Source organism: Polyodon spathula, chromosome 11, assembly GCF_017654505.1.
Source record: "Polyodon spathula isolate WHYD16114869_AA chromosome 11, ASM1765450v1, whole genome shotgun sequence".
NCBI classification, from domain to species: domain Eukaryota; kingdom Metazoa; phylum Chordata; class Actinopteri; order Acipenseriformes; family Polyodontidae; genus Polyodon; species Polyodon spathula.
This window is the reverse complement of record NC_054544.1, coordinates 8861047-8875855: the sequence shown is the minus strand read 5'-3', so window position 1 is coordinate 8875855 and position 14809 is coordinate 8861047. Positions and strand designations below refer to the sequence as shown.

The following is a 14809-nucleotide window of genomic DNA, read 5'->3' as shown; positions in this document are numbered from 1 at the left end:
ATGTTTGTTACTTTTTTTCACATACATCTGATCATAGGTTTCAAACTAACAGCATTATCTAATTTAATCTTTTTACTTTTTTGACTGGAGATATCCTTTTCTGAATGCCCATATTAAATCTCTTGTAGCTATCCGTGAAGGCAGCAGACTAAACAGAGGTATATGCGTTTCTGCTTATAATGCTGCCAGGCAGGGCAGGGTGAGTGTTCAAATGTTACCTCGTGGCAAACTGCGACTTAGTCTGCTCAGGCCTTCTTTGTTCTGTCTGGTCTCCTTAGGCTCTTCGTTTTGCTATTGCAGGTTCAGTAAATCCAGCAACTGCTCCGGAACACAAGACTCAGGACAAAGGTATGTGCTAATCAGATTTAACTATTACACATTGAATTCCACTTGGGACTTAAACACTTTGGCAGTGCTATCTTTAACTTGAGCTGAGGTGAGAGAGAGCGAGTTACAATGCAGACGTTCCTTTTATACCCTTCCAAAAGATCACGTGCACATGCACGTCCAGTAGTGACACTGCTTGTCAATAGTGCGTTTCACATGATACGACAAGGTAATTATTTTCAGCCTTTTATGATTACACCACAGGGATGGTGATTAAAGCACTTTGTTTATATACACGCTTGTCCATGACTCTCTGTGGTTCTTCGTCACTTACAGCCAGGTGCTTGTTTTTAATGTACTTCTTTGAATCAACTATTTTCCCCCAAGGCTTTATGAGTGAAGGACTTGTACTGCATTTAGATGGAGGAGGCTTCACTCAGGGATAAGGTTGCAATGGACCTTAAAAGCAAAAAACTAGCAAAGGAACAGTTACCTGCCCCTAGCTGTAATTAAGTTCTTTCTTGCAAGTTTTATACCATGAATATGGCTATAAATTTTAATAAAGATTACCTTCTTGCTTGCGCTCATCTGAGTGTTATCAAAAATGGAAAGCTGACAAAGCAGGTTTTAACTCGTTGTTTTCAGTGAGCAAAGAAATATAATTATTCCTGGTCCTTTATTACCATTTTTATTGGAGCTTTTTGTCACATTATGTGATATGATTAAAACTTAATTATTGGTACTGAAATAGGTTGTCTAAAAGAATGAACTTCCCACTCCAGGTTATTTGGTGTTCTTGTTTTCTTTTTTTCTGACAATATTTCTTTATCTAATTGGAAATAGTGTCAGAATATTCAACTAACCTTGCACATTGTATTTATTTATACTCAACTCCACTCGGAATTATGTTTACAGCATCAGGTTCTCAATGGTGTAGTTTCATATATATCTTCACAGGTTCATTTTGTTTTTGTTTACAACATCATTTGAGAAGGAGTTTTTTATTTTGGTGATAATTATCATTTAGATTCTTCCATACATGTAGGAACAATGAAAAGAGCAGTTATAATAGGTATTAAGATTTTTTATATTTTCTTGTATAATGCAGCAGTGGATTGCATTCAAGTAATCGTCTCCGACCCTCCACTGATGGGTCTTCATAAAACTTGCATTGGAACCTGATAAATACATGTTGTTTCTATCCTTTGATGAGAACAGCATTGGAATGTTTTAATTTCACTTACCATGCAGCTGGGCACATGTTTTAAAATGGGAAAAAACAAGAATGATCACTTTTACTTTAAAATCATTAATTACATTTTTACATTGTTTCAAATATGTTTGTAACAAGTATTTTTCACATTCACCTTTTCACAATTCAATCTGAAACGTCTATAGGGGGCTGGAAGTGCAAGATAACAGTTTGGTGAAGACTGGTGCATACGTAAGGCAGTTACTGCGTCAAAATGGAGTCACTCCCACTTGACGAAGAGTTCCAACTGCATACATATATATATATATATATATATATATATATATATATATATATATATATATATATATATATATATATATATATATATATATATATATAAACAAGAATTTAAAAAATACAGGATACATATAAAGATTCTTATTATATACAAAAGTACACTTTACAATACCAAACACTATTCATATAATATTTTCATTCAACCAATAACTTAATGATACACAAGTGTCACTTTAGAACTAAAACATAATAGCAAAACATAATTAAGCCTGCTGCTTCAGGGTGGACAATACAGCTATGGCCAAAAGTTTTAGAGACATAATTTAAAATACAATAACTATATGGACATAATTTAGATATTTTATTTAACAATTTAATAAAAGAAACTACAACATGTTATTGCAAAAGTCTACCAGAAGCCATAATAGCAGTACAGCATTTCATGTTAGATTAGAAAAGTCCCATTTAAAATTGTGTCAGTTTTTTTATTAAGTATATTATGGAAAACTACAAAGCGGTATGCAATTGAATATGTTAACGTAACATTATTCAGCAGGGTTCATTTTACTTAATAAAAATGAGTTAATTCTATAGGGTGATGCCAAATCTTTGGCCATAGCTGTATATTCTAAATCTCAGAAGGTCAGTCCAAGGTCTAAATCCAATAAAAACTGTGAAATAAAATATCTTCGTCACATTATAAAAACTAGGAAACATTTTAATGGAAATGTTATAAAAAGGGTGGGGTGTATCCTGAGAGCTAATTGTGAGTCAATGATGTTTGTATGCATTGTTTTATAAGGGTGGGGTGTATCCTGAGAGCAAACTGTGAGTCTTTTTATGTGCCTTTAAAAGAAGGAACATATCTAAACCTGTGGCAGCAGGGACATGACTCTGAATTCCACTCAAGCTAGTTTACACTAAAAAGCAAAATTAGTAAATGTTAAAACCTTGGGGGATTGTTCTTGAATGTCAAATAAAAAGAACAGCTTACAGTTCGAAATGGTTTAACAATTGTTCAAGGCAGTGCAGCAGATGTCTGGGAATTGGCAGAACAACTATTAAAGCTGGAAAACACTTCAGTAAACATTCAGCAGAACAGAATTTGCTTTTACGCTTTTCATCAGCTCTTGAGTCCAGGCTGAAGCACGTGGTCATATACTTGGGTTTTTGGGAAATGTAAACTTAATTTCATAAATACAGCTAATTTTATAACAAGGCTCTCTTATAGCTCCAGCAATGTAATTGATGACTATTATGCAAAAGCAATTGTGATCCCAACAATGGAGTAGTGATTGCAACAAGATCAAGCATCTTCTCTAGCAGTACTGTGATCATGTTGGTTCCATTCCTTGCTTGCAAGCATTGATTTTTTCAATAATACACAAACATGTCTATTAATGTTAAACAACTGATTTATGACTCACAAGCAATTCCAATTTCCAGAAAAAAAAAAAAAAAAACTGCTTGCATGAAGTGTGCCATATTAATACATGGCTAAAAAAGTAAAAGTTCAAGATTTATACTTGCTAACATACTTGCTTAATTTACAAGCCCAAGCTCATTTTATACTAATCTGTATTCAGTGTATTTGTGTAAGGCACTGTATAACTTTTTTTTTTTAAGGGCTCATTGCGTTTTTGAAAGTCATACTATCCTTATATATAATTTATAGTCTATGTAAAATTACATTACAGTGAAAGAAAAAGTCCATAAGAACAAGCTAATAACAATTATTTTCTTTTGATCGCCTTCTTCCTTGGTAAGTCTACAGTGCTGTAGGACTCCATGCTAAATGTATTCAGTGTGCATAACACATACTGTTGCTTTACCCTCGTCTGATTGGTAGCTGCAATACAAAAAATAAAAAGTAATAAACATTTTGTCAACCTCAAAATGTGTAATGATTAAATAATTTAATATTTTCAAATCTGTTGAAAAAAACATAACACGCCACCTTGTGGCCTGGGATTCTTTGCTACAGTATTTTGAATTCAAGCCTACCTTTCTGCCACAGGCTACTCCAGCATACCCACTTCTACAGGCACAGACACTGGGTCTGATACAGCGGCTTCCATACAGACACTTCTGCTCACAGATAGCTGTGAATATCATAAGAAAGAAGGTTTGTGATGGGACGAGACGTTGTACTGCTCTCCAGTGTACGAGGATGCATTACTTTTAGTCTAGTGCTGTGCTTTCAATCTCACTCAGGTGTAAGAGGATTATGCTGAAGGCAATGGTTGAAGTGCCCTCTTCATCATACTTATGACATACAATGGAAGCAATGAACTCCTTCGTTATCATAATCCACCAATTAGAAGTACCTACGGAATTACTGTCATTTGAAGAATGAATTCAACTGTGGCTAAAACGCTGTACTTTTTAATTACCGTGCAATGATTTTATTACTTTCAGACTTTAATCTCCGACTGCTGATTCTAATTTTACATTTTAATTTCCCCTGGCTGTTACTAAAAGACTAAAATAAAGGATGGCATTAAAACTAACCAACCATACCACGTTAACTATAAAATGTTTTATAGCAATCTGCATTATCTAAAAGGAGACAAAAGATATATATATATATTATATATATATATATATATATATATATATATATATATATATATATATATATATATAATGTACACCTTCAAGTGACTTTCATGTAAAGTAAAATCGACATATCAACGCAAATAACATTAACTTTCGAAAAGTATAAAAGTCAATTTGCTACCCAGTTGGGGTGCAAGGTTATGATGTTACCAACGTATAATAAGGCCACATTCATAAATACTTAATCTGCACTAAATTGTCTAGTCCCCACAATCAAATTCTGAACCCCAATGTAAAAGTTAAATGTGACCCCCCCACACAAATATAAAGTATTTCTAAAATAACTGTACATGTTTTTCTTCAGTTTATGTTGCACTGCCTTTTAACTGAATGTTTCAGCGATCTCTACACTATACAGGGTAGGAATGTATTCACATTGAGGGTGGTGGTTGTCAATTAGTGATCCCAAAGTACAAACATACGAGCAAAAATAGCACACAAAATGAGTCACTCGTCAGCTTATCTGTTACAGCACATGTATACCTCACAGAAACTAACATGAACTGTAAGCACAGTAACTTTAATCTAACAATGTGCTTTTATCTTTGGGCTGAGCCAATTTCACCAGGGCTTGGGGAACAAAGTTACCCAAGAAATCCCAATGGCTGATCTTATCAAAATAAAAGAGTAATAGGTCTCAGAATTTGAAGATACACCTAAAAAGCTTCTAACCTGCTACAAACAACATGGTATTTTCAATTTTAAATTAAGAGACAAATACTTACGGATCTGACACAACATCCCCTCCCACCCTGAGATACAGTGGCAGGTACTGGGACCAACACATTCTCCTTCATTCAAACATTTCTGCAAGCACACAGCTACAAAAAAAAAAAAAAAAAAAAAAAAAGCAAATGTATGTATTTATAACAGATTTACACAACTAGTAGCTGCAGTAAATGATATTGGAGTTTGAGAGATGATTAAGCTGATGTCTTATTTATGAACTACTGGAAAAGGAAGTAGAAACACTGTACATTGGTAATCATGTATATACAATATATTTTAACAGGGGTCTCATATTTTATTTAAAGCCATGAGTAACCCTTACACAATTGTAACACAAAGCAAAGAAGCTCTACAAGAAGTCATATTGTTGCAAGTTGTCCATACGTTTATTGCATCGCTTGCCTTTCCAGCCAGATGGACAGTCACAAATGTCTGGGCCAACACACTTCCCACCGTTCATGCACACTGGCTCACAAACACCTGCAAAAAACAAAAATACTGCTTCAAAACTTCTCTACAAATGCTTAGGTAATGTACACTTTCTTCTCTTTTGCTTGATTAAAAGACCAGTGTTCTTGAAAACAGCATAAAAATGTGTCAGTGAAGTGCATTATAGCGTGGCTTCATACATTGACAAAAAAAGTGCTTAAGATTCCTTAGATATAATTTCTTAGTACAGTAATTTGATTCTAGTTTTTAAAATCAGTAGGTGTTTTTTCTCCATTCAGAATACAGTTAATTAAAACTGGAGTAAAATGCTCCCGAGTGGCGCATCCAGTAAAGGCGCACCGTGTGGAGTGCAGGATCTGCCCTATAGCCTGGAGATCGCAGACACACAATTGGCTGAGTGCCGCCCGGGTAGGGAGGGATTAGATCAGCAGGGCAATCCACAGTTCACCGCACACCAGCGACCCCTGTGGCTGACAAGGTGCCTGCGGGTCTGCAGTGGAGCCATTCAGATCTGTGTTGTCCTCTGGCACTATAGGTCAGCTGGCTTCTCTTTGAATCCTCATCGGAGGACGTGTGTTCAGTCTCCGTTTCCAGAGTCGCCGGGGGGATGCAGTGGTGAAGCGGGATTAATAATAACACAAATTGGCGATTCCAAATTGGGGAGAAAACTGGGGCAAAATCATTGGCAACAACTAAATTTATACTTTTAAAAAATGCCTGAAACATACCAGCTAGCTTCTAAAACAACAATACAGCTTTCTAATACATGTTATGAGAAGGCATTAAAATTCTATTGCATTTATGATTACAAACACGTACTACCATTTTACTGCGCAGTGCATCATTTTTTAAAACATTACCACTATTTTGTCAAACATACTATTATCATTATTTTTGAGGGGGGCAGGATTTGCTGTGGTTGTGTAGCAATAACGCTAATATATTTCCTTTGAAGCCCTGACTACATTACATGCAGACATCCTCACAACATGCGAGATAAACTAAGTTAGTATCCGGCTACAAACATGTAGAAAATGTGGGAAGGTTAATCTTTTACACTAAAGCAGTAAAGAAACTTACTTTTTTGACAATGTTTTCCTGTATAACCCTCAGGACAGGAACATACATTATTCCTCATGCAATGGCCGCCATTTTTACATGGTGGACTGCACACTGCTGAAATTCACAACACAGACACAAGTTTTAATGAAACGCTCTATATTAAAGTTTCTTAAATTGAATTCAAAACACAAACCCAGCCAAACGATATCATGATACTTTCCCCACTTACCATTTTGACATAGTGACCCATAGAAGCCATAGGGACAGGTGCAGGTATTTAGATGCAGACAGGTCCCTCCATTTAGACACACGGGAATACACACAGCTAAAGAAAATACAAATTCATCTTAAATACTTTGAAACTATACACTAATAGTCTATGATGCTTCACAAGTACGTTTTTTTTGCAAATCCTCAAAATATCGCTAATGGTTTGTGGAATTGTATTAATATTGGTATTATAGATAATATTGGTTAAAGAAGTTTTATAATATGTTTTGTACTATTTTTATAACTATCATTTCACAGTGCAGACATCTTAAGAAACAATGACATGTACATTTACTTGCCGTTATTGTAGTCTTTACCTGTTTCACAAGAGGGCCCAGTCCATCCTGCCTTGCATCTGCACTCATCCGGCGACACACACTCACCTCCATTGTGACAGTGTCTATTACAGACCACTTGAAACAAAATGAAATCCAAGTTAAAACTTTTAAAAAACCCTTTTTAGTCATTTCTCAGTTTGTGCCACTGTAAAGCACATTTATTGGTGAATTCTTTCATTTTATGAATCACAGATTGTCATCCTACTATTATGCATGTGGATATAAAACATGCCTACATATGTATTCTATAGCAAGTTTATTAACTTACTAGTTTCACATCTTGGACCAACAAAACCATACGGACAAGAGCAGGTATTCCGGGCCATGCAAGTGCCTCCATGCTCACAGATTGGGTCACACAAAGCTGAAGAGAAAATGAATAGTATCATCGTTAGATATCATTTCTGATCAAAGACTATATAATTCACAAAGTATATCCTTTAATTATCATACATGATATACATTTTAATATATATATATATTATATATATAATATATATTATATATATATATATATATATATATATATATATATATATATACACACACATGTGTATATACACACACACACACACACACACACACATATATATATATATATATATATATATATATATATATATATATATATATATATATATATATATATATATATATACACACACACACACACACACACACACACACACACACACACACACACACACACACACACACATATACATAAAGTGCTAAACCACTATAACACGACCAGTTAGAGTGAGGAACTGGTTATAACATGGTAAGGTTATGGCTCCCATTTCCCCCATAATGCATACAGACTTTGGGTTTTATTGTTGTTTTACATTACCGTATTTAAACCCATTTAAGTTGAAACTGGGACACATAGTACTTAGAAAGCTCCCATGCTTGCAATATATATTTTTTTTTTCTAAAAGTAAAAACAGACTGTCCGTTAATGTTACAAAACAAACATGAATCAATACAAGTGTGTATAAACATCTGTGGATTCTGTGTTATTTACAGTTTTCAACATTTAAAAAGAAAATAGTCAATTTAAATAAGAGTGGTGTAAACTTTGAACTGGTGGAATAGCAGTTTCTATTTTACTGTATATATTGTAATAACTCAGGATTTATACTGTTATACTACTGGTCTACGGACCCTGTGTGTGTGTGTGTGTGTGTGTGTGTGTGTGTAAGCAGGGAACAGATAAGCTTGTCTCAGCCAGGACTGATTGACTTCCGGGTAAGCGGGACATGAAAGATTTAATAATTCCTTATTAGCAAGCTGGAAAGAAAAAAAGACATACCATCTTCACATATCTCTCCATGATATCCTTTAATGCAGTTACAAACACCAGGAGCAATACACTTTCCTCCATTTTTGCAGTCTGGCCTGCAGATTGCTGCAACAATATAACAAATACCAAACTGTTAAACTCAATGGGTAGCAAATCACTGAAATCACATCAAATTACAGGAAGCTTTTATTCCAATGCAAAATTAGCACAATTACTGTCAACGCCAGTTAAGGAAACTCTTAGTTGTACTTACAGAGCCTGTATGTTTAATTATGAGGCTTTATTTTCAGTGTTTCTGGTGTTGTTTTGTACAGTAAGAGATGATGAAATGCTGCTTACCAACATGGCAGTTATGACCAGTGTATCCTGGTTTACAGCGACATGTGTTCGGAGCACCACATTCCATATTCTTGCCACATGGATACTTGCAAATAGCTTAGGATGCAAAATATATAGAGTGCTGTTAATCAATTGCAATGAGTTTTAATTTAGACCTTATAACAAAGCTTGAAATTGTTACTTATTAGAAATCACTTTTGAGAACAGGCCTCATTGACACTGCTCTCTTTCTTGAATTCTGAAGTAATGGGCATGTGTGTAAAGTCTAACCAATTGCTTGCTCACAGAACTGTCCCAGTTAAGCTTCAATAATACCTGAACAAGCAAGATCTGGAGCAGACTGGGTGCACAGTGCCATTTGTGAGATACCCTTTTCTTTAATTTGTTGATCTGAAATCCTAGTATGATGTGGTTTTGATAAAACATACAACACAAAGTTTACAGAAATGCATTTACTCTGGGGAAAAATAAAATACCATATTACTTCAATTTGGCGGCTTTACAAACGCTGCAATAGTTTATTACATGATTTAAGGCATTTTAGAAGCAGCGCCGTGAGAGGCTCCGATTTGCGGTACAATACTTGTGTGTGTTTTTGGGGCTTGAATGCAGTGCATTTACTGACAGTTAACGAAAGCCTATTAAATGGGAGTTAGGAGGTCAGGGGAGTACTGTACCAGCAAATCAGGAGTTTGTATTGGCTGCTTTTGGGCGGGCCAAGAGGAGAGCGCACGGTAGTTGAGTGTGATGCAGTTGTTTTTGTTAATGAAAAATATTATCTGATTATCGGTTTGATTGCTGTTAAAAATAAAATATATCCTACGCAGTTATTATTTTTTTTTCTCACTGTAATTTACCTGCTTGTTTGTAATTTCTCTGTAAGAGAAACCGAAACTAAATCTTCTCATGGACAGAAACCCTAACCATATCATATATATATATATATAAATTGTACATGACTGAGTAAAATTCCAATTGAATAAAAAACAAAACAAATAAACCCCCTACAAGAAGAGCTCTAAGTTCCTCTGTTTAAGTTTTCACCATCCAAGCTGAGGGCAAGTAAACAGACAGCCCTTGTTTTATTCCCTGCTGTGTTATCACTGAACTCTGCTGGGGGAAAAAAAAAAAATGGACTTGACGGACTGCCGTGCTGTAAGTAGTTCATCTTGAGTTGCCTGTGGAGCCCATACCATAAAATAAAATTTGCTTACTCAGGTGTGTGTACATTAATTTGTATTACATGGTGGATTGAGGCTGCAGTCTCTTTGGGGGTGTCACATGTACATAGCCAGAGTTGCGCATTTCTTTCTTTATTTTTCGAACAGGAGTAGAAAAAAATACCTTTACGTTTCTTTATTGACAGTGGCGTTTATTCGAGGGTGGCGTCTATTAAAAAGCTGATATCTGAGCGAGGCGTTAATTCGATGGCGGCATTAATTCAAAGTAATAATGTAGTTTAAACTAAAGTGTAACAAGCTTTGCTAACGGTCTGTAAGTGTCAAATCAAGCAAAGCTAGGATTTGAAGGTGATTTGATAGAAAGAACAGTGTCTGTCAATACAGTATGCCATTCCCTGATTTACCAACACCATTTCATGTTATGTCATCTTGCTGGGGTGCTTTTTCATTCTTATAAACAACAGCATGTACACAACTTACCTTTGCATTGTATGCCATCACCTGTGTATCCAAAGGGGCATCTACCACATTTGAATTCTCCATCCTGTGTGGGTTCACACTGGACTCCACTGAAACAAGGCATGTCAGCGCAAGTAGTTTTCTTCACAGGGAACAGTGCATTGCTGATCTGCGAGGTGTAGAATGTATGGAGTGATGCTAACCCATTATAGGAAGAGGTATAAGGTCTTCTAGCTGTGGTAGTCCTAACCTGGGACCTATGTAGAACAGAGGTCCTGGATGCCGGACTACTAAAAGCAGCAGTATCTGCCAAAGAGGACACTGAATAGTATGTAGGTGTTAGGGCTGCCGTGAAGGAAGATGTTTTGGGAAGTTCTGTTTTGGAAGTCAGCGCTGGCTTGGGTCTAGTAGAAGCAAGAGTTATGTCCTTTCTTCCAATAGAAGGTGGCAGTTCCTTAGTAGTATTTTTACTCCAATTTTGTGGAGTTGTTCTTCTGGAAGCTGGAGTGTGAGCAGGTATCTGGTGTTTAGAAGGCTTGGCTGTTACACTGGTGACACTCTGAGTGGAAACATGTAGAATTTTGACTGTTTCCTTACCAAGATCAGGCCGAATGACTACATCACCGTTACTAGTTGTGGAGTTTTGTTGGAGAGAGGGGTCTTTTGGAGATTTAGTGTACTGAACCACAGGGATTTGTCTCTGAAGTTGTTGATTATCTCCATCATCTTGCTTCATACCTGAGGTTTGGTTTTGAAGGATTTTAGTCTCTACTTTTGCACCTCGAGATTCCAAGTCATTGAACCGAAGCGGTCTTGTAGTAATGTTATTAACCTTCACTGAAGGTCTTGAAAGTCTAGCTTCTCCATTGCTTGAAGGTAGAAAAGGTAAGTAATGTTGAGAGACTTTCATGTCCACATTATTTGATCTGGAATTCTTGACATGTGACATTCTTGATACAACATGATGCGGAACTGCAAGAATATATATATATATATATATTTTTTTTTTATTCTTCAAATTGGGAAAACATTTAAACCACAAACAAAGCCAATATATTTGAATGCGTGTTGTAATCAGAGTAAATATATATTTTTGATTTTAAAACATGAAAAATCTTTGATTTGTCCAGGAAATGATTAAAAAGATAAGAGGTTCTGGAAGAATAAATTGCATTATCTGAAATTTCAGACATTTGACCTCACTGTCTTTCAAAGTGAACACAAATAAACTTAATGATAAACTATAAAACTAGCCAGAAATAACTACATGCACTAAAAGGCAAAAACAAACCTTTACTTTTTTTTTGGAACGGCAGTTGTTTTTAAAGACAGTAAACTCTTAGAGATGGTGGGATTAAACAAAACAATATGCCTATACTTCACCACTGTTAACTGCAGTTTACATTTTTTTACACAAACTTGAGTGTATCTCCTTTAAATGCTACATAGAAGTTATAACATAATTTAAAGACTATACAGCTTGGACAGGAAATATGTTTTATGAATCTGGGTGCACTCAATAGAAATCTTTAATTAGCCTAATGACCCATGACTTGCACACAGAGAAGATCATACAGATAACACTGTGATTCACTTTTGTGTTCTTCATCTGTGATGAGCAGCCCAGCTTAAAAAGATGACTGCCTTCTTACCGGCTCTGGATGTCGTACAGCTGTGTCCATTCCCAAAGAACCCTGCAGGACAGCGGCCACAAACATAGCCACCATACGGAGGCCTCCGGTCAATACACTGAACCCCTGGATAACATGGTCTGCTGGAACATTGTGTAGTAATACGTGCAGCAGGGGACTGGCCTGTAAAACAATAACTAGTTTTATTGCACATTGCAAATCAAGGTTTATTTATTTATTGATTTTGAAAATGTACTATTAATGTCTGTTTTCCTCGTTTAATCATTTTCCTCACTCATGACTGCCTTTTGGCTAAGTCTGAGAGCATTTTGTGAATAAACAGGATCATATCACTGCCACCAAGTTAATGTAACCATGTTAAACCATATCCCACTTTGATTACAGTACAAAACCTCTGTCTGGGAATGAAAATGGTCAGGTTCAAATGAAAGTTTACCAATCGTACACAGATCCATTCCTGCTCTTTTAAAAACATTTTTAACTTAGTTTTCTGTTTTAAATGTAGTTAAGCAGCAAGGTGAAAGTCCTATGATTGAGATGCTCTCAGGGTCAGCTTTTCAATGGTAATGAATGAGAAGGACTCCCATTGTGGCTTGCTATTTCACCTCCAACTCAACCTCTGCTGAATAAACTAATGTTTCAGCATCATGTGCCCTCTAAAAATCCTCTGTTCCATTTTGCACCTCAAAGATGAGACTGAGGAATTAGGTAAATTAGACCCATTAGTCAAAAAATCATGAACTGCACATTAGTGTGAAATATGCTGATGGTTTTCTGAATTGGAATCCTGTCAAAAGAGCTGGGCTGAAATCACAGTAACGAAATGCACTTGTCCTGAACATTTCAGTCCTTTGATTTTAAACTATCACTTGGTTTTAAGAATAGGCACCAGAGAGGAAATTTGAGCATGCATATCCAGCAATAAAGCAATCAAGAGGCCAAACATCATTCATGACTACATTAACAAGCTGTTGTTGAATATTAAAATGTGCCTGTTATCAGCTTGTAAAAGAAATGCAGTCACTTTTATTACAGAAGACTCTTCTCTTTATTTCACTGCCAAACGCAATAATCTGCATGTGGCAAGAAAACATCCAAGCAGCTGTTTTTTTTTTTTTTTTTTTTTTTAAAGAGAGATTTATTGGTCTTATAATTAGAGTTTATTGCCTATAATTTTTTGTACCATTTCAACAAGGTCAGCACAAATAGCCTAGAAAACAGGCAGATTTATGAAGCATCCAAATGACAGATTATGCCATGTGCCTTTACATTTCATCTAAAGTGTGGTGACAGGTCATTTACAGAGATGTGTCTATATTGCTATAAATAAAAAAATCAGTAAACTCTGACGGTCAGAATGTCTTATTATACACCTACTTGTTTACACTGTGAGTGGTACTGTATTACACCCAATGTGTCAATGAAAAAAAAAAAAAAGACTTTAACCTTAGAGATCAGAAATGGGGTAAATAGAAGACACTAAGTCCTCTGATCTAAAGACTGGTCCCAGTCACTTTGTATCAGAAGAAAGGGGACTACAGTAATACAAGCTATGATTAAATGTATAGCCAACATAATGGTCAACATAATTCATACATTTCCTGCTCACAAATTGTATCAAAAGAGGCAGCTTAATTTTGCGTGGCTCATAGCTTACGGACAGCCTAATACTGGGGCTGAATACACTATGTAACACAATTTTTGTTCCTGGGTAGTAAGTGTTATTTCCTAATTGCTTATGCCTCAACAGTATAGAAAATGGCTATTATTCCCCACAAACTTTGCTTTTGTGACCAGGACAGTGATATTTCAAAATACCACTATTTCCAATGGGAAAATGGGCAAATGTGTGTCTTTTCGTTCACATAAAGTCAGAAAAAAACAACATATGAATCCAAATGAACATGTATTTATACTAAAGTAATACAAAAATGACTACAAAAGATTTAGAAGTGAGTAGTTTTAGGGATTTATGATTATACTGTAAATCACTTTCACGAATCAGCCCCCAAATGTAGTCTCCCATCATGTTCTCGTTATACTGTCCTTGGTAGCGGCGTTCAAAGTCCAGTATATCCCGGTGGAAGCACTCGCATTGCTCCTCCGAGTACGCTCCTATGTTCTCCTTGAATTTATCAAGATGAGCATCAAGGATATGGACTTTGAGGGACATCCTACAGCCCATTGTTCCGTAGTTCTTCACCAGAGTCTCAACCAGCTCCACATAGTTTTCGGCCTTGTGATTGCCCAGGAAGCCCCGAACCACTGCGACAAAGCTGTTCCAAGCCACTCTCCTTACTAGTGAGCTTCTTGGGGAATTCATTGCACTCCAGGATCTTCTTTATCTGTGGTTCGACGAAGACACCGGCTTTGACCTTTGCCTCAGACAGCTTAGGGAAGAAGTCTTGAAGGTACTTGAAGGCTGCCGACTCCTTATCTAGAGCTCTGACAAATTGTTTCATAAGGCCCAATTTGATGTGCAGTGGTGGCATCAGCACCTTCCAGGGGTCCACCAGTGGCTCCCACTTGACGTTGTTCCTCCCCACACAGAACTCGGTCCGCTGTGGCCAGTCCCGCCTGTGGTAAGT

At 36.2% G+C, this 14809-nt stretch overlaps 1 protein-coding gene across 1 annotated transcript in view; it reads right to left on the bottom strand.

Annotated features, from left to right (window-relative positions):
• Window positions 1-2372: 2372 nt before the first annotated feature.
• The window catches only part of si:ch211-246m6.5 (von Willebrand factor D and EGF domain-containing protein), a 64491-nt gene continuing 52054 nt past the window's right edge, over window positions 2373-14809 (bottom strand). The window contains exons 21-32 of the mRNA XM_041262816.1: window positions 12222-12383; window positions 10591-11541; window positions 8930-9025; window positions 8600-8695; window positions 7556-7651; window positions 7267-7362; window positions 6909-7004; window positions 6698-6793; window positions 5552-5647; window positions 5164-5259; window positions 3824-3921; window positions 2373-3668 (exon numbers count right to left, since the gene is read on the bottom strand). Coding sequence (XP_041118750.1) covers window positions 3648-3668; window positions 3824-3921; window positions 5164-5259; window positions 5552-5647; window positions 6698-6793; window positions 6909-7004; window positions 7267-7362; window positions 7556-7651; window positions 8600-8695; window positions 8930-9025; window positions 10591-11541; window positions 12222-12383 — 2000 coding nt within the window. The 3' untranslated portion in view covers window positions 2373-3647. The remainder of the gene's footprint in view (window positions 3669-3823; window positions 3922-5163; window positions 5260-5551; window positions 5648-6697; window positions 6794-6908; window positions 7005-7266; window positions 7363-7555; window positions 7652-8599; window positions 8696-8929; window positions 9026-10590; window positions 11542-12221; window positions 12384-14809) is intronic.